Here is a 23,800-nt window from a genome sequence, read left to right on the forward strand (position 1 = left end):
TCATTATGGAAAGGGTTATGTCGCTTTTATTATCATAATATCGTGTCCGATAATTTACAGGCTATTATTTACAGTTGGAGTATAGCTATTAAGTGATACGTTAATTAACAAACGACAGGTACTACTCCCTCTCTGTTCATATTCTCTGTATCTATGGCAACAGTATGTTTGGGACTAATGATTTGGTAACTAAACGCGAACAGAACACCAACGTACCATATATCTAACGTGAAAACCAATACTCAACTGCGCATCTACAGCTGATAATCAAATGTCACAGGTACGACTAACGGCCATCACCATAATGATCAATAGCTGTCTGCAGCTAACTCTGGTGTAGGCTAATCCGGGCTAGATGCAGAGCATCCTGCTTGCAGTGATGGGATACAGATCGATAGCATCACAGTCAACCGGTCTATCAGGAAACAGTACAATGGAAGTAATCAGCTACTGAAGGTAAAGACCTGGTTTGGTCTACACATCTGGCGCACCTATGGCGATAAACAGCTGAGGCCACCTGTTAATTAATTATCAGCAGAAGATCTCGTGCCCTATGTTGACTAAGAGAGACTCGTTGAAGTGTGCAGATGTACGTGTCCGTTGATTGGAGACTATTCGATGTAAGGCAGGGACATAGTGGACGGACAATTAACCATATATTACACAAGAACGCGAATTGGACGCGCACCTGTACAAGGTGTGTATGGGGCGCAGATGCTGAGGCCTTACACAAGACAGGTATGTCATAGGTAATATGTTTTGTTTTGTTTGTTCTTTAACGCCACATTCAGCAATATTCCAGCTAAATGACGGCGGTCTGTAAATAATCGAGTCTGGGCCAGACAATCCAGTGATTGACATCATGAGCATCGATCTACGCAATGTTTGGATACGATGACATGCATCAACCAAGTCAACTAGCCTGAACACATCATCCCGGAAGTCGCCTCTTACGGCAAACATAATCGCTTTTTACAGCAAACTCGAGTTCCGGTAGACCTATTCTATCTTGGATCTTCACGGGTCCATAGTTAATTTGTAAGTAGAATGAGAAACAACAATGAACCCAAACTTCATGGACAGCCTAATAACATTGAAGAGAAAATATTAATCGTGTTTAATTGAGTATGTGTACGTGTAATTGTTACAGTCAATGTGTAACATGACCGAAATTTTCGCTTAGGCAATTTACAAAATGCCTAAATGTTTCAGATATTTTACATCGATCCATCATTATATTATGATAATGAATTCCCAACATTTTGATGTTTCATATGGTTAAAAAACGAAAGTCAATGTATATTTCTTGGCTTGTAATCCTAGCATTATAAGTGTATTGTGGTGTTTTAAGACTTTTTTTAAACTTCTCAATAATGTTCAGTAGATCTGTCAAATAACTTTTCAGTGAACATTTTATAATCCTTGCATTATAAGTGTATTGTGGTGTTTTAAGCCCTTTTATCATTTAACTTAAGCATTTATCCATGACATAAGCTTATGACATAAAAACATGTATGTCATACCCCAATGACATAAGTATGCAAATTAGAAATGCAAATTAGATAACCGGAAGAGGGAGCGGTTTGATTTGAAACTATATATTATAAGTGAAGTTACACCAGAGATATAATCAGATTACACAAATCGTTGTTGTTACCGTTATTAAAGTTTCAATTATTCTGCAAAAGTCTGTTCAAGTATTTTGTTTAAAATAATCCGAGGAACTTTTTTTCTCAGCGAATTGTTTATTTTGGTTTAAATGGCTATGGAACACTGCGCACGATCTATACGTAAGATTTCGACAAGTTGCTGATGTTAATGTTTAATGCAATTATTCCTTAATTTGGAAGCAAAAATGTGAAAAGGATAAATAGAATTCATCACTCGTGTTTTTTAATATGGGAAATATCAACCTCGTCCCGTTAATCGGTATCTGCCTCGCCAAAGGCTCGGCAAATACCGATTAACTAAGACTCGGTTGATATTTCCCATATTAAAAAACACTCGTGATGAATCCTCTATTTAAACTTCTCAATAATGTTCAGTAGATCTGTCAAATAACTTTTCAGTGAACATTTCTGTCATTTAACACATTGTCAGATTTTACACACTATCTGTAACACCTATAACGTTGTTTGAATGTTGCAAACAAAACACCCTTCAAAACCAAGTCATAAATATTTAATACTTTCATTTCCGGGCCCTGGCGTGACAGATATAATTGTCTTTACTCTTTCTGTAGCTTATGACGCCAGGTCTGTTGGAACTGCGTCCATTATTCAGACCACCAATAATGGCATATTATCAAATCACGCGCCTGCATGAAAATCTAATTTTCTGCTGGTTTATACTTTGCAAAAGGATTACGGAATCAGTGCCAACCGTTGGGCATACTATCGTACGCTTTAAGGAAATAATCCGCTGTTATTTTCATCACCGTTCCGCCCTTGAGGGGATTCCTAGCCCTAAGTACGTCATACTCGCGGACAGATTTTGGTTTGGTTTGTTGTTTAACGCCCCACTCAGCAATATTCCAGCTATATGACGGCGGTCTGTAGATAATAGAGTCTGGACTAGACAATCCAGTGATTGATATCATGAGCATCGATCCACGCAATTGGGATCGATGACATGCATCAACCACGTCAGCGAGCCTGACCACCCGATCCCGTTAGTCGCCTTTTACGACAAGCATAGTAACCTTTTACGGTAAGCATGGGTTGCTGAAGACCTATTCTACCCCTGAATCTTCACGGACAGAATCAACGATGAAAGTAAGGTTTGGATTGCTATAACGTTTATCTTACCTTATGTCACTGTCCATTCATATAATTTCTACAGCTAGTTGCCTTCCCGCCGAGTGGAATCTGTTCTTGACTGGTTTACTCTCTTGCTTGACAATTCATATTTACATGTAAAATTCTTGAATTTTAATGGTCAACGACGTTTCAATATGGGTGTATAACTGTATCACTTACAGACGATGATCAACGAGATATCAAGAGTAAGACTTGTTAAAAACAATGAATAGAACAAGGGAGATATACAACTTATTTCAATGAATACGACGTTTCGATGTAGAGACAAACAAGTCGTATGACTTGCTTGATAAGTATCTACACCGAACCGTCGCATTCATTGCGTTGTTCATCATCCCAACTTCTAAATGCCACTTAAAGAAGAAGTTGATGAATAGTGATTGAGTGATTGAGTTGGGTTTAACGCCACTTTTAACATTATTCCAGTTATATCACAGCGTGTCAGCTTCATGTGGGAGGAAAGCCCGAAGTGATGCAGGTCTCAGACGTTTACCACTTCGGTGAAACCCACGAGCACGGGTATGGTGCAAACCTAGAAACATAATCGGGTTGAACCGGGATTCGAACCCACAATCATAGGTTTCTGGCGTGCCCAAGGGACGCAACTCTGCACAGCGAATCGCGGCGCCTTAGACGACTGGGCCACCCCAGTTAATGAATAGAAAAACGTGCGGCTTAGCATCTGGAACGTTGGTGGATGGTCCAGCCGTGAGACAAGTATTAAGCAATATAGGGAGTCCGTATTGTCACACTTAAACTCTTATATTTTCGGGAATATGTGAGGGTCTTTTAAAAAACCCAAAATGTATATTGGTGGTCGTTTATATCCGACGTGGGAATAACCGCCATCATGTCGATCAGAGGCGTTAACGTGGCTCTGGTGAAGTTGCTGTATTTCACAACTCTTCACAAAACAATTTTGTGTTGAAAATTTAGATGCTGAATCTAAATTACATTGATGAATAAAATGACATTAGCTGGTGTAAACTTCCATCTATTCCAGATCCTGATTTTAGTTTTAGTCTTTTGCAGATGTTGTTTACCTAGAAATTTCGATGGTTAGAATGATTTTTGAAAATCTGTTTTATGCACATAAGAACTATGGAATTACTATGGAATATGCGGGGATTTTAACGCCCGTGTTGATACTGAGGGAGACTATATTGAAGAAGTCAACACTTATCGACCACGAGGTGATTGATTTTATTGAAAACATATACGGTGTCCTTCTTACGGATTACCTTGACTGTAAACGTTGTATGTTTAACGAGCGGATCGGTAATCAGGAAGCTACTTGTGTTAAAAATGGCGGCTCCGTTGTTGCGTATATATATTATAACAACACACGAAGACCTTCACAATTTCACTGAATTCAAAGTAAAAGCAAAGTCATTGGCATCACTTATACGTTATAAACGCAATGATATCCATTCGTTTTTTCGGAAGTGCTTATATGCCGTGTTTTAAACAGTTATAAATGATGTTGTTTTGCTAAAATATGTTTGACACATTTGCTTTTAAATATAGCTTTGTATTTATGACACACTCTGTGTGTGTGTGTGTGTGTGAGAGAGAGAGAGAGAGAGAGTGTGTGTGTGTGTTAGTGTGAGTGTGTGTGTGTGTGTGTGTGTGTGTGTGTTGGTTCTCGTCGCTATATGGCTGAAATAACGCTAAGCGACGCTAAATTTTAACTCATTTAAGAAAGCGCAGAGGTAAGGGCTAGGGTTAACGGAATCGAATTCCAATTGGTGTGACATCGCTACGTATGCGTATATGCTGCCTATGATAATTTTTTAACATGTTTGTATCCTGAACTTGAAATTTGTATTTGCTCAATGGTAACAGGAGTAAAACGTTTAAAGGAAAATCCTTTTTAAGCCCTACAGGTCCGATATTCTCCAGTTCCAGTGCGATTGGCTGCGCTGTAAATCGCGATTCCAAAGAACACAAAACAAAAGTGAAACATAAGTATTTAGCGGTGCGTAAAGCACTGACAAGTTGCACCGTAATGTAAACGTTCATGACACCGACAGCGCGAAGTTTGGAAATGTTGGCACAATTGGTATGGCTACCGACCATCGTGATCCTATACCCCGAAAGGAGACGTTCCGCTAAGGCCAGTGTTCTTTATAAGTGGAAATCTGACGATAGTTTTATATCATGGGTTGCCCCAGTGGGGTCATCAGATGAATCTCATTATCAGAGGATCACTGAAGAGATGGACAATGGTACGGTTGAATCTCTTCTCAACAGACACATACAGAGTTAATTGACTAATGACCCATGCTTGCCGTGAAAGGCGACTATGCTTGTCGTAAGAGGATCGAGTGGTCAGGCTCGCTGACTTGGTTGATGCATGTCATCGTATCCCAATTGCGTGAAGCGATGCTCATGATGTCAATCGCTGGATTGTCTGGTCCAGACTCGATTATTTACAGACCGCCGTAATATAGCTGGAATATTGCCGAGTGCGGCGTAAAACAACAAACAAACAAACAAATACTTGACCAATGAAGGAGTAATTAACTCCATTAAGCGCCCTTCGTGTGGTCAGATTTTATCTCTGCCGAAGCACTTAAAAATAGTTTTTGTATAGATAGTTTGTTTATAATCTTTGATTTTGGGTTTCAATAATAACATTTGTCCTCAAATTTGGAGACAATGTGCTACTTTCCCTGTCAAAAAGTCAGTCCTCATCCACTAGACCCCTCAGGATACCGTTTCCACTGATATCAGTATCCTGTAAAATCTCTGCTGAACCTCCGTTTTACTAAATAGATCGATTATAATGATGTTTTGGTTGACAAGCAGAATGGATTCCGAAGGAAAAGTAGCAGCGTAGAACATAATTATGTGTACATTATATTCATTTATTAAAAACAGAAAATTGAAGAAACGTTTGACCTTTGTATGTTACATTGACGCCATAAAAAAACTTTCGATAGAGTAAAACGAAATTGTCTCACGCGGCTTGGCATAAATGGAAAAAATGAAAACATCATGCAGTTAAATTGTTTAAAACCAACCAGCCATATCTATCTATCAATGGAAGTTGCTGGTGTACAACAAGGCTGTGTCTTATCACCTGCATCGTTGTCTTTGTTTATCAATTATTTTGCCCATGAAATTAATTATTTACGCTGCACTGTCGTATCGATATTGGAACAATGCTTAGTATGATTATGTACGCTGATGACATAGCTATAATCGCAGAGCAGTTAATGCTAAATTTGTGTGGCAAATTGTGTGCTGGATGGCGATTACATATTAATGTAAAAAAAACAATTGTACATTACAGACTATTCAGGTCTATTCAGGACTATTCAGGTGTAGTATGATGATCTTGAGTTGGCTTCTGCATATAAATACCTTGGCATCTGGTTACAGGAAAACTCACTGCGAAAGAAATATCTAATTCGGTTTAAGGAAGAAGGGGAGGTGCTCTCATGGTAATAATCAGTAAAACTAAATCTCGGTGTGGTATGCCATGTGATGCTTTTAATACTTTGCACAATAGTTCAGCCTATACTATCATATACATATCATATGCACCACCTACATGTATCCGAGGACAGCGTATAATTAATCGTATCAACGCTATCCAGAATAAGGCGCGTAGTTTCGTTCTTGGTATAGGAATAGAAAGTCCAAATTTGGCTGTCGGTGGAGAAATGGGTTGCTTGTCAACCTTCGCTTAACAAAGAATTGAAATTATCCATAATTTCAACGATAGGAATTATAAGTATTGTCCGATCTTGGTCATTACTTTTAAAAAATCATTAGAAAACTTAAAATGTTTCATCAACTACAGCTACCAGACTATGACGATTATAATCTTTTAGAAATTGATTTCCAAAATATTGAAAGTACGCTTACTTCTTCTGATCGCTAAAATTTGGATCAAGATCTGTTGAACGATGCCGGAAAATTGAATGGAAACATGTTGAGGACTTACAGATTGTTTAAGGATCCCCTTGAAAATTCATTCGCGCACGTACTGTTCTGGATGTATCTGATGATCAGCAGATTGTCTTTGTTTAGTTGCGTTCCTTTAGGAATTGAAGTTGGTCGATTTTCACGCCCACAACTCCTCTTCGCCAACGTATTTGCAAATTTTGTGACAATGACAAAGTTGATGATGAAACTCACTTTTGGATCAATTGTGAATTATATTCAGATATTAGATTTTATTTAGGCAAAAAAGCTTCTTTACTGTATAGCCCTTTTTGGAGTATGTCTCCCACCGACCAAGCTGCCATAATTCTTTTTTTGGTTCTTTTTTTGTTGTTGTTTTTTTTACATCATTTATTCATGTTAATTGTCCACGATTTTACATGGCCACGTGGACTGGCATACCAGGGTTTATATGTGGGTTTGAGTTGCTTAAAGCAATAATACTCATCTAATTATTCAGTACACATTTAATTTTTTCGGCAAGATTAACATTGTTATACTGTAGTACTTTGTATTGTATTTCTAGTTCTCTTTTTAATATTCTAAAAAGGCAGTCGGTTTCAGTTACTTTACATCTGTACACAATATACTTTGCTAGCAGTAGTAAATAATTCATCAAAGTTCACTCCTCTGTGCCTCCTTCTATACCATACAATACAATATCTCTGTAATTATCATAAATCTGATTATGTACATTAACCTTCGCCCACTTAAAAAATTCTATCCAAAAGGGTAATACATTTGAACAGTAAAACATGTAATGTCTAACAGTATCTATACTACCACAATGTTCACATACATTACTTTCTTTAATGTTAATTCTATTTAAATACTGATTACAAGGAATGATTGAGTAGCTGCCATAGTGATGCAGTATAAGTTCCATCTCAGCCCCACGTGTATCCTCCATGTATGTACGTTGGAGGAAGTCCTCCTGAATGGTTTCCCGTCCCCGATTTGGGGCTTTATGGCCTATTATCGTGATGCTGGTATTATGCAACTTGTAACTTCCCCCACTTATGGGAAATATTATGGCTAAAATGGATAGAATTATTATTTAACCGCCCACATGTTATCAGAAATGAGTGGGCCAATGTAACTTGAGACTACCCTCATATTACTTGAGGACGGGCCATTATCACGCCCGTTGTTAGGTGACGTCACAGGGATAGGAAAGGTGACGTTACGTTCAATAGGGACGTCATCTGGTTTGTTCTATGACGTTTCCATATTTGTAAAAGTGGGTCAGTGAAATTCGTGTTGATCGCACTAAATGTTTCAAAACTGATATTGTTTATTTTTATTTGATTACAAATTCTTTCCAGTTTAGCTATAATAACGGTAACGCTATTTTTCAGGGCATAATCAATTGCAGAAGACCTCGGGCCCTGCAAAAACAGCGTTACCCTTATAGTATTACAACCTTTGCTTCGCAGAGCAACCAACATTTGCATTTGTATCCTTCTGAAGCACATCCAGTGCTTTTAATGTATTTAATGTAGTTTTAAATTATTATTATTTGTATTATGTATTTACCAGCTTATATGTGTTTCATATGTCTTTTGCGCCGGACAACTCACTGTCTACAAATATTTAATGCATACGTGTTTATATTAGTGTATGAGTGAGTGAGTGAGTATGGTTTTACGCCGATTTTAGCAATATTGCAGCAATATCACGGCGGGGGACCACAGAAATGGGCTTCACACATTGTATCCATGTCGGGAATAGAACCTGGGTCTTCGGCGTGACGAGCGAAAGCTTTAACCACTAGGCTTCCCGACCGCCCCTATATTCCTGTATGAACATGATTACCATATGTAGTGTGACAATATAATAAACCATATGCATATTCTTATCTTTTGTATAACTGGAAATAAATATACCCCGCCGTTATGGCAACAGACATGTACCGATCTGTTTAATCTCGGCAATGTTATTACGTGGCATAATGTATATTACCATCGGCGTTAAATGTACGCGATGCATGGTAATATGTATCGCCAGTCGTGCATAAGTGAAATTTTGGGATCTGTATTTTGATCATTCGATCAAATCGTTCCCATTCGCATAGAAATTTAGAAAAAAAAGGATTCTTTACATGGGTCTCTAAATCCGAGAATTCGAGTTACCTAAGCTTTCAGATAACGAACGAATGAAAATAATTCAGACCAACATATCTGAATTTTGTTTTTCGAAAAAGAAGTTAATCGGCTTGTTCCGAATGGGAGTGATAAAAGCCGCGCCAGGATATCGTTACGGTAGTGCACAGGCTCGATCGGATCTTCTTCGACTAGAGACGACCAGATATACGAGAAAAGGAAGCAAGGCAGATAACCAGGTCAAGACGCTCTGATGTTTATCCTCATTAGCCATACTGCTAGCTATACCCTCTTTTTATTTCCTCTTGGAGGCAGTCAACAGGAAGCTAGAGTAACTCAATGAAAACGTTTTGAGTTCAAACCAATTTAAAATGTGCGGTGCTTCCGCCTCAAAAGATCAAAAGCACAAAAAGCGTCATTTCATTTTGTTAAATGTTTGTTTGTTTTAGGGACCGGCCATTTCGTATTCGGTGGGTGCGAAAGAGGCTGAAATGTATGTTGATGAAAATAATTGACACCAGAAAATGTTTAAAATTAATTTGCCTCAGGTGTTCAACCCACAAAAAATGTGCTCACTTTGTATGCCTCTAATCCAATCAAAGCACCTATGCAAAGATCAATCAGGGTAGTGCGGTCGCACTCGATATCCTATACACAACACAATGCATATTTGTTTGATGTTTGACTCCCCACGCAGCAATATTCCAGCTTCATAGCAGTGGTCTGTAAAGAATGGAGCCTGGACCAGTGATTGACATCATGCGCATCGATCTACGCCTTGTCAACCAAGTCACCGAGCCTGACTACCCGTCCGTTTAGTCGTCTTTGACGAAAAGCGTAGGTTGCTGGCGACAAATTCTAACCCAGATTCCTTACAGGATGGTTGCAAATATGTGTCGCGATGTGAGTAGTGCAAGCTTAAGACAAAAACATATAAATCTATCAAATAGAACACACGACATGGCTTTACAAACCTTCACGTAGTATGTTGAAATATATAGTGTATTCCTTTCAACTCATTATTAGACAGTTATCAAAGTATGTGTTCTAGAGAGGAACTGAAAGACTTGTATTTGTTCTATATAATAGGACCAGATCAATCTACAAGCACGAAGAGTACATATATGTTTAGTACAGATGCTACAAAGACACATGAACGAGTTGATGACAAAGATGACAAAACACTGCTCTTGAGATCAATCTATTGATAAAAGCGTTTCTATCGCTGGAGTGTTTTTGAAGCTACAGCTGTTTTCTAGCTACAAAGCTCTTGATATTTCCATTATCCTTTGTCGGCCAAACTGCTCATGTCTTGTTTGTGAGGAAGCCAATGCCACGAGGGTGCTTCATCGTATTGCCGCTGTCTGTCGGATGGGTCTCCAGCTTCTCTGGTATTCTGGATGAGGGATCTCAGTAATACGATGATGGTGTTTTCCAACTAAAGCCCTTTGCTGTGACATCATCATCACAGTTTGTAACGGTTCAATGATCACAAACGATTCAAGCAATATTGTTTTACAATAGGGTAACGTTGACATTATTAATCGGAACTGGTTATTCTCTGGCGTTGACGGGTTTTTTTATATAGATCAACCAGCCAGTCGTTTGTTATTATAACGCTTCACTACTTCACATTCTGGGGTAAATTTTGTACAATCTGCTTATTGCAAGAAATATTTTACTGACAGAAAATAACGACATTTATAGTCTTGACCTCCAATTGGTTATTGTCAGTATCACATTATTCTTTATAGAAGGGAGATGGAGTGAGTGAGTTTGGTTTTACGCCGCCTTCAGCAATATTCCAGCAATATCACGTCGGTGGACACCAGCAATGGGCTTCACACATTGTACCCACGTGGGGAATCGAACCCTGATCTTCGGCGTGACGAGCGAACGCTTTAACCACCAGGCTACCCCACTGCCCCCAGTCTCAATGAAGCATGTTTCTTGAATGTGCATTTCCCCATACCAACCCCTGGGTTCTGTGGTCAGATTATTTACAGGCCGCCGTGATAAAGCTGGACTTTTGCTGATTTAGGCGTAAACCAACAGCCAATATACGTCACCTATCTCTCCGAGGATTAAGCTATTTCATATATTATTTAGGTATGTTGACAACGCCACGAACCAAATGACCGAACCAGAACGATCCATTAGGTCGTCTGCTACTACCAGCACAGGTTGTTGGCGACCAATTCGAACCTTTAATCCTCACGGGCCAAACATTTTGCGGGCAAAGTAATTGCATAGACAATATGGTGTCTCCTCAAATTTCACACCGTAAAAATAAAAGCGACATAACTTTACTGTAATTAGAAGAAATCTCTTCTTAAAGCAGAGTCCATTTAACGATTCAGACTATATCGTGAGCATGTGTTTATTAATCACTATCAAATGGTGTTCACACCAGGTGTTCGCGAAAAGGCGATATTCCAGTCTCAGCCAAATAATCCTTTAACTTTTCGTGTCAACAAGACAGAACATATATACTCATGTACAATATATACACCTATAATAAAATATGGCTTTCTGGATATAAATATAAAGTAGTAGAACGCATTGGGTATTCATGTTGTTGGTCCGTATGTTAACAAACCAACACTCACACAACACACAATTTTGGGTGTTGATGCCAAGGTATTTACAAAACGACAGGATGTATAATAAAGTAACAACTATAAACGACCAGACTTTTTTTGTCTGCATTCGGGAACGATTTTGTGAGTTTTCGTGATACGGAACCTAGATATGTTTCGCTCACTTGTGCCGAGAGACCCGTGAAGATCCAGGGTACAATAGGTCTTCAGCAACCCATGCTTGCCTTAAAAGGCGACTAACGGATCGGGTGGTCAGGCTCGCTGACTTGGTTGATGCATGTCATCGTATCCAAGTTGCGTGGATGGATGTTCATGATGTCAATCGCTGGATTGTCTGGTCCAGACTCGATTATTTACAGACCGCCGTCATATAGTTGGAATATTGCTGAGTGCGGCGTTAAACAACACACAAACAAACAAATCGTACCGAGAATGTAAAGGCTTCGAAGCTTATCGGCTGATTAGAAGGTTCACCTGACGCGACCTTCAGATATACAGGCAGAGAGGTATTCTATTGGATATCATATTGGATGACATCGGATGACATTGTCTTAAGGTACAAATGAAATATGAACAGTGCCTAGTCCCCAGCCCATCCCCATCCGTCCCCATCTGTTAAAAGCTTACTATGTGTTGGCAGGCGGAGTGTGATCTGTATCTATCATCGATTATTGATGCAGAGGTAATTAAGCAGTATACATCGAGATAGACTCAAGGGAGACACGTGTGAATGGTAGAGCTTCAGGTTTCGTGTGCGTATATAATTCATAGCATACAACATATTACGTTTTACCGAAACGAAAACCGCGAGACATGCGCAACGAATGCCATCACATCTGTTGGTAGAATGTTTTTTTGTTTGTTTCATAATTCCTTATATTTGTTAGTTTGGCTTCCGCCGCACTCAGAAACATTCAGCTATATGACGGCGGTCTGTAATTATCCGATTCTGGACCAGATAATGCAGTTACTGATATTATGACCAACGCACCACGTCGTCGGTATACGACACGTAAGTAGTCGAGCCCCGATCCTTTAAGTCATCTAGTAGGTTGCTGAGTGCTAATGTATCTCCAAATGATATATCAAAATCGGTTAAATGTGCATCGACCGCCTCCGTGGTCTAGTGGTAGAGCGTCCGCCCAAAGAGCGGAAGGTCCGGGATTCGATCCCCAGCCGCGTCATACCGAAAGACGATAAAAGATGGTACTTGTTGTTACCCTATCTGGCGCTCGGCATAAAGGGGCTAAAACAAGGACTGGTCGGCTCGGAGTCAGTATACTGTGTCTGATTGGGGTAGTCATGTTAAACTGCGGCATGGTATCTCAGTGAGCTGGCACTATAAATCGGCATTAGTCCGGACTAGTACAAGCAGCCACACACACACAGACATGCATGCACGTCGCTATATATGTGCAATACTCTTGGACGCGACGTTAAACCCAATTTCATTCAGCTATAAGTGTTTACGTTAATTAGAATGTTCTGTCGTACTGTTGCTATTACTGGTGGATGATGGTGTCTACCAACCAGAACCTGAAGCGGATCTGTTGAACAAATAAAGAAGAGTGTGTGTATGTCCTCTTCATTTCAAAACGGGGCGGTCGGGTAGCCTAGTGGTTAAAGCGTTCGCTCGTCACGCCGAAGACCCGGGTTCGATTCCCGACATGGGTACAATGTGTGAAGCCAATTTCTGGTGTCCCCCGTCGTGATATTGCTGGAATATTGCTAAAAGCGGCGTAAAATCATACTCACTCACTCACTCATTGCAAAACGTCAACGCCAGAGAATAACCAGTCTCGACTATCTGCCGAAACAATGCATCGGGCGCAAAGAACAAAATAGCGTTGAACATGATATGAATGGATCAATGGAAAACTGCAATGACACCAGGTATTCATAAAAATGGTAAGCATGTCCTGCAACACATGACGCTTGTTTGTTGGTTGCCCAGTGCAGTACTAATGCCACTGATGTGAATCATTGCTCATAATATCACGCTCTGGTTTGTCTGGTCCAACAGACTCGAAATATATACAAATAGCTAATTTTTGCGGAAGTGCGACGTTAAACAACACTCACGAAACAAAGCCATTTCGGTGTATCCAACTAATGCGGGTTATGTATTCTTCGGATGATCCGTTTTCATTTTATAATCGACTGTATTATATGTTATCTATAATCTTTTCTTTATTCTTCGTTTATACCCTACCATAAAATTGCTTACCAATCAGGCATAGATATCCAATAGCTGGGCGTTGACTGTTTATAATGTTTTACTTCAATATATAACCATGTTGGCATCGTTCTGTTCTCCGCATTGTGTAGGCATCGATCACGTTCTTTCTAATCTCACCTCAATAGCTTCAGATCAGTTCGTGTGTATAGGAGTGTGTATAGAAGCAGAGGCTCATAGCGAGCGTATTACAGAGGACAAATAAAATCTGCAGTTATCAATACTGTGTTATGTACGAATGTAGTGTAATTCTAATATTTGCTGCTATCAATCAATAATGATTGGTTTTCAGTTCTATTTACAACATATCTAACATACGAATAATCGAAAAAACATTCAATTTGTCTCCTATGTGTACGTTACCCAAATACTAATTTGCAAACACCCATTCAAATGAGTTGCCATTTGTTCATGTTTCCATGAATTTGGATAGCAATGCCGTGTCTTTACATAAGAAATGAATTATAGGAACGGTGTGTGTTTCCTGGTACTAGGCAAATAACTGCTAATGTTATTTAGGGTATAACAAATATTTTCTTGTACCAAAGTATTGTACGATATGGTGTCTATTGAAATATGCGCCAGGGGATGAAGAATGGAACATAAATGTAAATACACACTGAGCTGAAATAAATCCTTTGTTTAGCATCCACTATTGGCACTCTGGAACCTTCAGATGTCTTGGAAATAGAATTAGAAATAGAAATGTATGCTTAATATATATGCACACACATACACACATGCTATTTTTATGTTTAAATGAAAGGTCTATGTCCAAACCTTTCTCTCTCGATATAATATTAGTGATGACACAACTTAACGATCTGGGTATGACACCCATTTGCATTTTAGTCTAAAGTTGGTACTTCGCTTTCCTCGAACTACGAATAACTCGATAGATATTCGATGGTCAAAGGACATCGAGTGAACGTGTATGTTGCTTTTTACATAACAGCATCAATATGTCCAGTTCTATCAAAAGGGCCTGAAATATATCGAGTCTGGACAAGGCAAACCAATGATGGATATTATATGCAATGATTCATGTCGTCATTGAGTCTGACCACTTGACTAATTCAGTTGCCTCTTTCCACCAGTTTGGCCCAGAAAACCAATTAGCTGATGTACTATCCGATCCAATTAAATCGTCCCTTACCCTTATCGTGAACAATGGATGTCATAAATGTTTTAAGTGATCCATTCCTATAGGTTTCACTGCTGTTTCGGTTTTTACACCAACTGGAATTTGTTCCTTCGGTTAATGGTAACAGGTTATTCTTTGGCGTTAACGTTTCATATTTACACGAAGCAATAGAATGCAGGTTGCCTTTGCTAACCAAGGTCCCCACGGGAATTCAATATAGGAGTGAGTGAGTGAGTATGGTTTTACGCCGCTTTTAGCAATATTCCAGCAATATCACGGCGGGGGACACCAGAAATGGGCTTCACACATTGTACCCATGTCGGGAATCGAACCCGGGTCTTCGGCGTGACGAGCCAACGCTTTAACCACTAGGCTACCCGACCGCCCCTCAATATAGGAAGAATAGATATCCACTCTACTTCAATTCGACCAAGTGAAATAAACAATGCCTGTCATCAAACAAGTTATTGAGTATTATTTGTTGCTTGTATGTATTATATTATATAATACTCTTCTGAATGTGCTTCTCAGTGTATGTATGGGATGGAAGTTGTATGCATTTTGTACAGTATTTAAGTGTAGTAAATGGTTTCAAGAGTCTGTATTTAGATGTTAACTAGAGCCTTGAAACTCACAAGAGACGAGTCATCCCATTACATATGAATACCATAACGTTTACTGAACTAAAATGTACCTTCTCGTCCCATATGATATGAATAGATTTGTAGCACGATTTGATCACCGAATATTTTGTCTACTTTGCTCAGTCCGCAAAGGGTGAGGTAAGCTACGAGTCTTTTGTCCCACTGGAAATGTCACTTTTCTTTAATGTGCGGCAAACTCTGAAAATATGAATTGTTTGACAGGCATTACTCAGAAGTTGACGGATGACAAAGTAGAAACAATTTATGGATAACAACTTCTTTAATTACTCTAAAGGCGAAGTTCTGTATAGATCCTTGTACCGTTGTCAAGCAAGACTGAGTGATGAACATGGTACAGCATATATATATAGCAGGTGGAGGATTAACAGTAACAAGAACAGCAGAAACAACAATTGCATACGAGCGAGAGATGAACATAGGTAGGTTAAGTAATGGCAACGGAGGGATAACACTGTAACAACATGATGGACAAAGAACACATGATTATATAAACCATTAAAAAGGATAAGTATATATAGGTAGGGTGATTATTGCTGAATGAGTTCATAGTAGGCTCTTAGTAGGGTATTGAGGGAGCTGGACTACTAAGAGCCAAACGCCAAGAACCAAAGGTTGTAGTTGTGGACAAGCCTACGTAGGTGAAACATCCCGCCCCATCAACAACAGAATCAAAGAGCACAAAACTTCAACCATCAAATCATATAGTAAATCAGCCACCTCGTACCACTGCCCCAATGACAACATCAGCTGGAAAATTCATGTTAATCTCTCGCTTATATGTAATTATTGTTACTGTAATTGTTGTTACTGTTAATCCTCCACCTATGTATTTGGTACCATGTTCATCATTCTGTTTTTCTTGACAAAGGTATAAGGATCTATAATGAAACGTCGCCTTTACAGTATTTAAAGAAGTTTGTGTCCATACATCGTGTCTACTTTGTCTGAAAGTGTGGTAGAAAATCAGCCTTTATGACATTTTAGCTATACAACAACTTCTTTATTACAATTAAGAGCGACGTTTCGGTGTAGGTTCTAACACCGTTATCAAGCATTCTTTTTTAAAATTAAGAGCAACGTTTCGGTGTAGGTTCTAACACCGTTATCAAGCATTCTTTATTACAATTAAGAGCGACGTTTCGGTGTAGGTTCTAACACCGTTATCAAGCATTCTTTATTACAATTAAGAGCGACGTTTCGGTGTCGGTTCTAACACCGTTATCAAGCATTCTTTATTACAATTAAGAGCGACGTTTCGGTGTAGGTTCTAACACCGTTATTAAGCATTCTTTATTACAATTAAGAGCGACGTTTCGGTGTAGGTTCTAACACCGTTATCAAGCATTCTTTTTTAAAATTAAGAGCGACGTTTCGGTGTAGGTTCTAACACCGTTATCAAGCATTCTTTATTACAATTAAGAGCGACATTTCGGTGTAGGTTCTAACACCGTTATCAAGCATTCTTTATTACAATTAAGAGCGACGTTTCGGTGTAGGTTCTAACACCGTTATTAAGCATTCTTTATTACAATTAAGAGCTACGTTTCGGTGTAGGTTCTAACACCGTTATCAAGCATTCTTTATATTAATTAAGAGCGACGTTTCGGTGTAGGTTCTAACACCGTTATCAAGCATTCTTTATTACAATTAAGAGCGACGTTTCGGTGTAGGTTCTAACACCGTTATCAAGCATTCTTTTTTACAATTAAGAGCAACGTTTCGGTGTAGGTTCTAACACCGTTATCAAGCATTCTTTATTACAATTAAGAGCGACACTTCGGTGTAGGTTCTAACACAGTTATCAAGCATTCTTTTTTACAATTAAGAGCGACACTTCGGTGTAGGTTCTAACACCGTTATCAAGCATTCTTTATTACAATTAAGAGCGACACTTCGGTGTAGGTTCTAACACCGTTATCAAGCATTCTTTATTACAATTAAGAGCGACGTTTCGGTGTAGGTTCTAACACCGTTATCAAGCATTCTTTATTACAATTAAGAGCGACGTTTCTGTGTAGGTTCTAACACCGTTATTAAGCATTCTTTATATTAATTAAGAGCGACGTTTCGGTGTAGGTTCTAACACAGTTATCAAGCATTCTTTATATTAATTAAGAGCGACGTTTCGGTGTAGGTTCTAACACCGTTATCAAGCATTCTTTTTTACAATTAAGAGCGAAACTTCGGTGTAGGTTCTAACACCGTTATCAAGCATTCTTTATTACAATTAAGAGTGACGTTTCGGTGTAGGTTCTAACACAGTTATCAAGCATTCTTTATATTAATTAAGAGCGACGTTTCGGTGTAGGTTCTAACACCGTTATCAAGCATTCTTTTTTACAATTAAGAGCGAAACTTCGGTGTAGGTTCTAACACCGTTATCAAGCATTCTTTATTACAATTAAGAGTGACGTTTCGGTGTAGGTTCTAACACCGTTATCAAGCATTCTTTATTACAATTAAGAGCGACGTTTCGGTGTAGGTTCTAACACCGTTATCAAGCATTCTTTATTACAATTAAGAGCGACGTTTCGGTGTCGGTTCTAACACCGTTATCAAGCATTCTTTATTACAATTAAGAGCGACGTTTCGGTGTAGGCACACAATGTTCCAGTGCCAGTGCGTAACGCGTCAAAACACCATTTAAAGGTCGCTGTGTGGGAAGCATAGAGCATAATGTTGACTGAGGACGTGGTATTTTTAGTAAATTCCTCAGCTTTATTTACGATATGAGATTCGATGTTAGGGTATCATTCAAGTCTTTGAAACTGACCACCCGTTCCCCTTTTAAGTCGATTCTTAGGACAAGCACAAGGTAAATGTACTGGGATCTAATTATGACCCGAAATATTCACAAGTTAGTTCCCTTGGACTACTAGCTTATTTTTTAAAAACATTTAGCTCTACTCTTTTGTTACAGAGCTAAGAAGAACAGAGATGGCTTCTAATTATAGCTCCGTCATATCTGGCAAAGACAAGAAAAGCACTTCTGTATCCACAAGCTGTGACTCTCATTCCAGTCGCCAGGAACAAATGAAACAGTTCTTCCAGGAACGTCAGATGGATAATAATGAGAGTAAACAGACGACGCCAGCATCTTGTGTTAAAGCTCAGTCCTCCACGAATCCGCCTCCCAACTCATCCGGGCAGGTAAAGAAAGTGCAGAACATGATGACAGAACTGGAACTTATGTGACCTTCACCTCCTTCCTTGACCTTCAACTTCCTGGAAGGCATGACCTTCACACCCTGTGACAAAAGTCATGTCATTCTTTTCAATCTGCCACTGCAGTTTAAGGACAACGTCAGTTGGTTGGCCTACTCTGACTTAAATGGATGAATCCTTCCTATTCCAGATATCCACATCAACAGTCAGTGTGTAACAGCGGGGCTAATAAATCACTGTCATATGTGTACTAGTTGAATTGTTAATGCAGCCAGAATCAGTTTAAGGAAAGAAATGATCACAAGCTTGCGCCTGCTGAAAGAGGCTGTCTGTGATGTTTTCTTAACTCTCAACCACATTTGCAGTCATACAAAATATTCAGACTGTCGCCGGACGTGTATACTTCCGAACATTATTAGGAATGGTATTTATCGAATAATATATTGTACTTGAAAGCGCCTGAAAACTAAATAGGATTCAGACTGTTGGAAAAAAAGAAATTTTCTGCAACACTTTTTGCAAGATTGTTTTAAACAGATATTTAGGCTCAGAGTTTCAACTGAAGCTGAAAAATGTCTCAGTCCCCCACCTCCACCCCTAGAATATCAATTGGTCGCTCCCTTATGATCCAACACTTTCTGCCAATCCTGCATTAACAAGCGACCTGGTCTGTTTCACCTCTTCATGGCTAATTGGTTTCAACATGGGGATACTTCCATGTTAACCCTTTACAAGAACTCGCATGTTGGCATCCTCTGGCCTCTTTCAGAGACCCGGCCTACATCATACTAATTTGGTTTTGCCTTGGCCTCCAGTAGCGGACATATTGGATGCTTTGAGACCATACTGAATGAAGCCACAATGAAGTGATATTGAGACATCGCCTGTATAACTTTTTCAAATTTGAGATTTGAATGAACTTTCAAACCTACACATTGCAACAAAGTAACACACTACCATAAGCTGCACATTCTTGTGAGCAAAAGCAGTTCCATTTGTTTTAGCTATAATATATTTTCTTGTTCTTGGTATGAAACATTGATTTGATGTGAAATGACACAGAGAACTATACCTAATATCAATAATTGAGTGTGAGTGAGTTGGGTTTAACGCCACTTTTAACAGTATTCCCTTTATATTGCGGCGTGTCAGCTTAATGTGGGAGGAAAGCCCGAAGTGATGCACGTTTCCTATGTTTACCACTTCGGTGAAACCCACGAGCACGGGTAGGGTGTTGTCAAACCTAGAAACATAATCGAGCGAACCGGGATTCGAACACACATTCATTGGTTCTGGCGTGCCTAAGGGACCCAACTCTGCACAGCGAATCGCGGCGCCTTCCGTGGCCATCCGTGCCCCCTAATATCAATAAAAGAAACCCAATCTACATTTGCAAGGTCAAATACACTGTACAATATTCAGTTGACTCACTCTAATATATATTTATCATATAATTGGTAGGTTTCTTGGCAGGATGAAGCTAATGGACTACTTCAGTATCAGTGTCAGTCGCCGATCCAGTCAGACTTACCCATCGGGAATCTGGAGAAACTACTGGGATAATTGCTATCATTTTAAAAAATAGTTCTCCTTATCCCCTACATACTTAATCAAGACACAACACCATTAACATGGGAATACGCTGTGTGATACACGGCCGATTTATTTGCGTATAGTATAAGACAAAGATATTCATTGATACACATTTGTATATACATTGTCAGCAATCTGCTATGAATATTTATATTTTGCTGAAGCCCGACACGTTACACCAGATATAAAAACTTTTATAAGAAAACATCTGGAACCGTGTTCCTCAACGGATGCAGCAGCAAATACTGGAGGGTATACAGTATACTCATGACATGTATATGCAAGTCCAAACAGAAATACTAACAATTCATGAACATTTGTTACAAATGAATTTCATAATTTATTACATGCAGTGCAACTCGCATAGTATATGCAGTATGATCAAAAGCAACACTGTATTAAAAAAGCCCGCCGGCCAAGCAATATCATTGCATCCAACAATGCACTCTTTCTCAATAAAACAACGTTGTATTATAAAGGCTCGCCATCCAAGCGATATCATTGCATCCAACAATGCACACTTTCACAATAAAACAATGCTGTATTATAAAGGCCCGCCGGCCAAGCAATATCATTGCATCCAACAATGCACACTTTCACTATAAAACAACGCTGTATTATAAAGGCCCGCCGGCAAAGCAACATCACTGCATCCAACAATGGACTTTCTCAATGAAGTAACGCTGTATTGTAAAGACTCGCCAGCCAAGCAATGGCATCACTTACAACAGTACACATTACCCTCAAATGTGTATTCCCTTTCAACGACTATCTGCAACACATAAAATCATAAAATGAAGAACAATTTTAATATTCATGTTCATCAAATAAATATAAGAAACAAGTGTGAGGCCGTGTATGCACAGTGAGCGAGAGAGAACAATTCAAAATTGTACTACCCCTTATATACCCCCTTAATCGCGCCACCTAGGGGCACATAATCACCTTGATTGACATACCGCTAGGAGAAAATAATTTCTATCTTATTCATTCTTCAAACGAGAGAAATATTATTGTAATGTACTAAAAATCAGTGTCAAACTGTGACGGATCTAAGACATTTTACAAGTTTTGGCAACTTTAGAGATATAAATTGCGAAACAATTTAGCAAGGACACTAGCCTAGCAGGATCAGTTTCCATAGCTGTGCTTGTAGACCTCTGCGGCCTGGAACCTTTTCCCCAAATTAAAAGAGTTGGATTTGGCCGAAATATGTCCAAATTGTTACCGTCTTTCGTTTTGTGTGTACACCTGACTGCATTCCGTAACGTTATGACAGGACAGGCAGACTCTTGATAAACGTGACGTCTCATAGACAAGGGTTTGAGAAGCTTCCTTTTGATAAAGGGAAGTAAGTCTGGTGGACAGACCGATGGATTGCCGCAAAAGGCAAGTAGAAACAATTGCTACCTACTTGACACCCAAGAAGAATTTACTACTGGCGATTCTTGACAAGTTTACCCTGAAATGGTTCTGTTTGTCTTTGCTTAATGCTACACTCGACAGTATTCCAACTATACGATGGGCGTCTGTTAATAAAGCCAGTCTGTTAAATGAGGAAAGAATTTGTAACCATGCATCAGAACTATCAACTTCCGATTTGACTCGAAAACCTGAAGACTAGCTATCCCTCTTTTGTTCTGGGCTTTTTTGGCACAAATTTCAATCATTGTAGTGGTCATGTGGTTGCAAATTCATATACAAATTTACCCAGACACATATTATTTTTTACAAACTGTTGCAGGAATGAGTGATGGTTAGATAGACGTATTCATATTTAACAACAGTTAACATAAAAAAACAAATTCGTTATACTCCCTTTTTCCCCTCAGTGTGTTAGAATTCCAAGAAACAGTTCCCTTTCCCTAGTGTAACGCGATCTTGCACCTGGAAGGAATAAAAATAAATTTACGTTTCTTTTTTATTAAGTGGGCGGATCTTGTCAAAAGCTGCACACTTCATTGCAATGTCCCACGTTGAGTCAATTGTTTTATTCATACGCAACCCTTACAACAGAAACGACCCAGAAGTTACAAAATGTGATAAGTGTACATGAATAATGGACTTAATGACTTTTTTACAACTCGTGTATTTCAAAACGTGTATCTGTTATCGACTTAAGATACGCTTTGAACTACACTCATTGTAAATATACGTTATCAAAGAGGTTATGTGTACAATAGGAACAAAGCAAAACAATATGTTGCAGCAGTGGGGTAAATTATTGAGGCAATAACTTTCATAAATTGTTTTTGACGTTTCTGTGGAAAGGAGACACAATTACACGTACGTCCATTTTCCATATACGGAAAAATCGAAGTTTTCGCATTGGCTGTGAAAATAAGCTAGTTGTTCAGTGATACGGGGAATAAGTTAATATTTTCTACAGGTTATTTACTGTTAACACATGTAATAAATGCTCAGCACTAATGGTTGAGGAAACGTGCTATAAGGTCTGAATAAAAAGCGGCAAAGCCCTTTCCTGTTTGTTTGTTTGTTGTTTAACGCCGCACTCAGCAGTATTCAAGCTGTATTACGGCGGTCTGTAAATAAACTTAATGTTATAAGGTATACATCAGTGAATCTTGAATACCGTTGGCGTAACTGCTATGTATATTTTAATGCTGAGTCGTTTAGAAAAGATAATATAAATGGACTCAACATACATCCTTGGGGTACATCAAATCTTTGCTACTAAATTCATTCAGATTAAACCGGCACCCTATTAACAACGTTGTAAGAATCAAACGCTTTAGAAAAAAATCAACAAAGAATAAACATTCCATATTTCTTACTTATAAAACGCTGTATCAGAGATAGTTGAATACCTTTCCCTAAAACCAGTTTGATATACATAGAATAGCATTCGTCATATACCAGAGCTATTCACTCGTTTCATAAAATTGGTCTTACACCGGGTGCACGTCAGTATTGTATGTATTACTTGCCGTTCAGATTGTTTTTAAATTTCACTATCGTGTGTAAACAGGCACATATCTAATCGATCCATAGCATGTTAATCAAGTTGAGTTTAACAGAATGATACTTCAAACACGTTAAAAGTCGATAGTACAAACTTAATACCTTACAACGAACTAACTTTAGAATTCAGGGGTCCGTTCCACAAAGCTATCGTAGCTCCCATACTGTGACTTAGGACTGTCGCTGTACTACGATCGCTTTGTGGAACGAGGCCCTGCATCACAAAGTTTACAAACATGTCACAATATCCTATGACGTAATTTGGGAAATTGTTGCAAGAATCACCGGCGAAACAATGCCATGTGACGCCAGCCTAGCAACAGGGTTGCTCGGGTCATCGAGTGTGCATAACCTCTGCTCAGTGATCTATCATCTCTACACGCAATGTCATTGAATAATCCCAGAGATGTTGGAAGTTTTCAATAATTGTTAGTGAACCTGTTTCCGGCAGTACATCAGCACGCGCTTTGGTATTAAACACTGGGTAATACCATGTTATTGTTACTGATCGAGTAATAAGCAGAAATATTATCCATATTA

General features: G+C 38.9%; 1 protein-coding gene across 2 annotated transcripts in view; it reads left to right on the forward strand.

Annotated features, from left to right (window-relative positions):
* The window catches only part of LOC124138398, a 30,842-nt gene extending 11,911 nt beyond the window's left edge, over positions 1 to 18,931 (forward strand). Inside the window, exons 1-2 of one of the 2 annotated variants that reach the window (XM_046505028.2) lie at positions 463 to 738; positions 18,441 to 18,931. In XM_046505028.2, the coding sequence (XP_046360984.2) occupies positions 588 to 738; positions 18,441 to 18,715 (426 nt within the window). In that variant the 5' untranslated portion in view covers positions 463 to 587 and the 3' untranslated portion in view covers positions 18,716 to 18,931. Of the gene's footprint in view, positions 1 to 462; positions 739 to 18,440 lie in introns of those variants that run through there. The other variant, XR_006861625.2, reaches the window with a different exon arrangement.
* The last annotated feature ends 4,869 nt before the right edge of the window (positions 18,932 to 23,800 follow it).

The sequence above is a fragment of the Haliotis rufescens genome, unplaced genomic scaffold (genome assembly GCF_023055435.1).
Source record: "Haliotis rufescens isolate VD_foot unplaced genomic scaffold, xgHalRufe1.0.p SCAF_8, whole genome shotgun sequence".
NCBI lineage: Eukaryota > Metazoa > Mollusca > Gastropoda > Lepetellida > Haliotidae > Haliotis > Haliotis rufescens.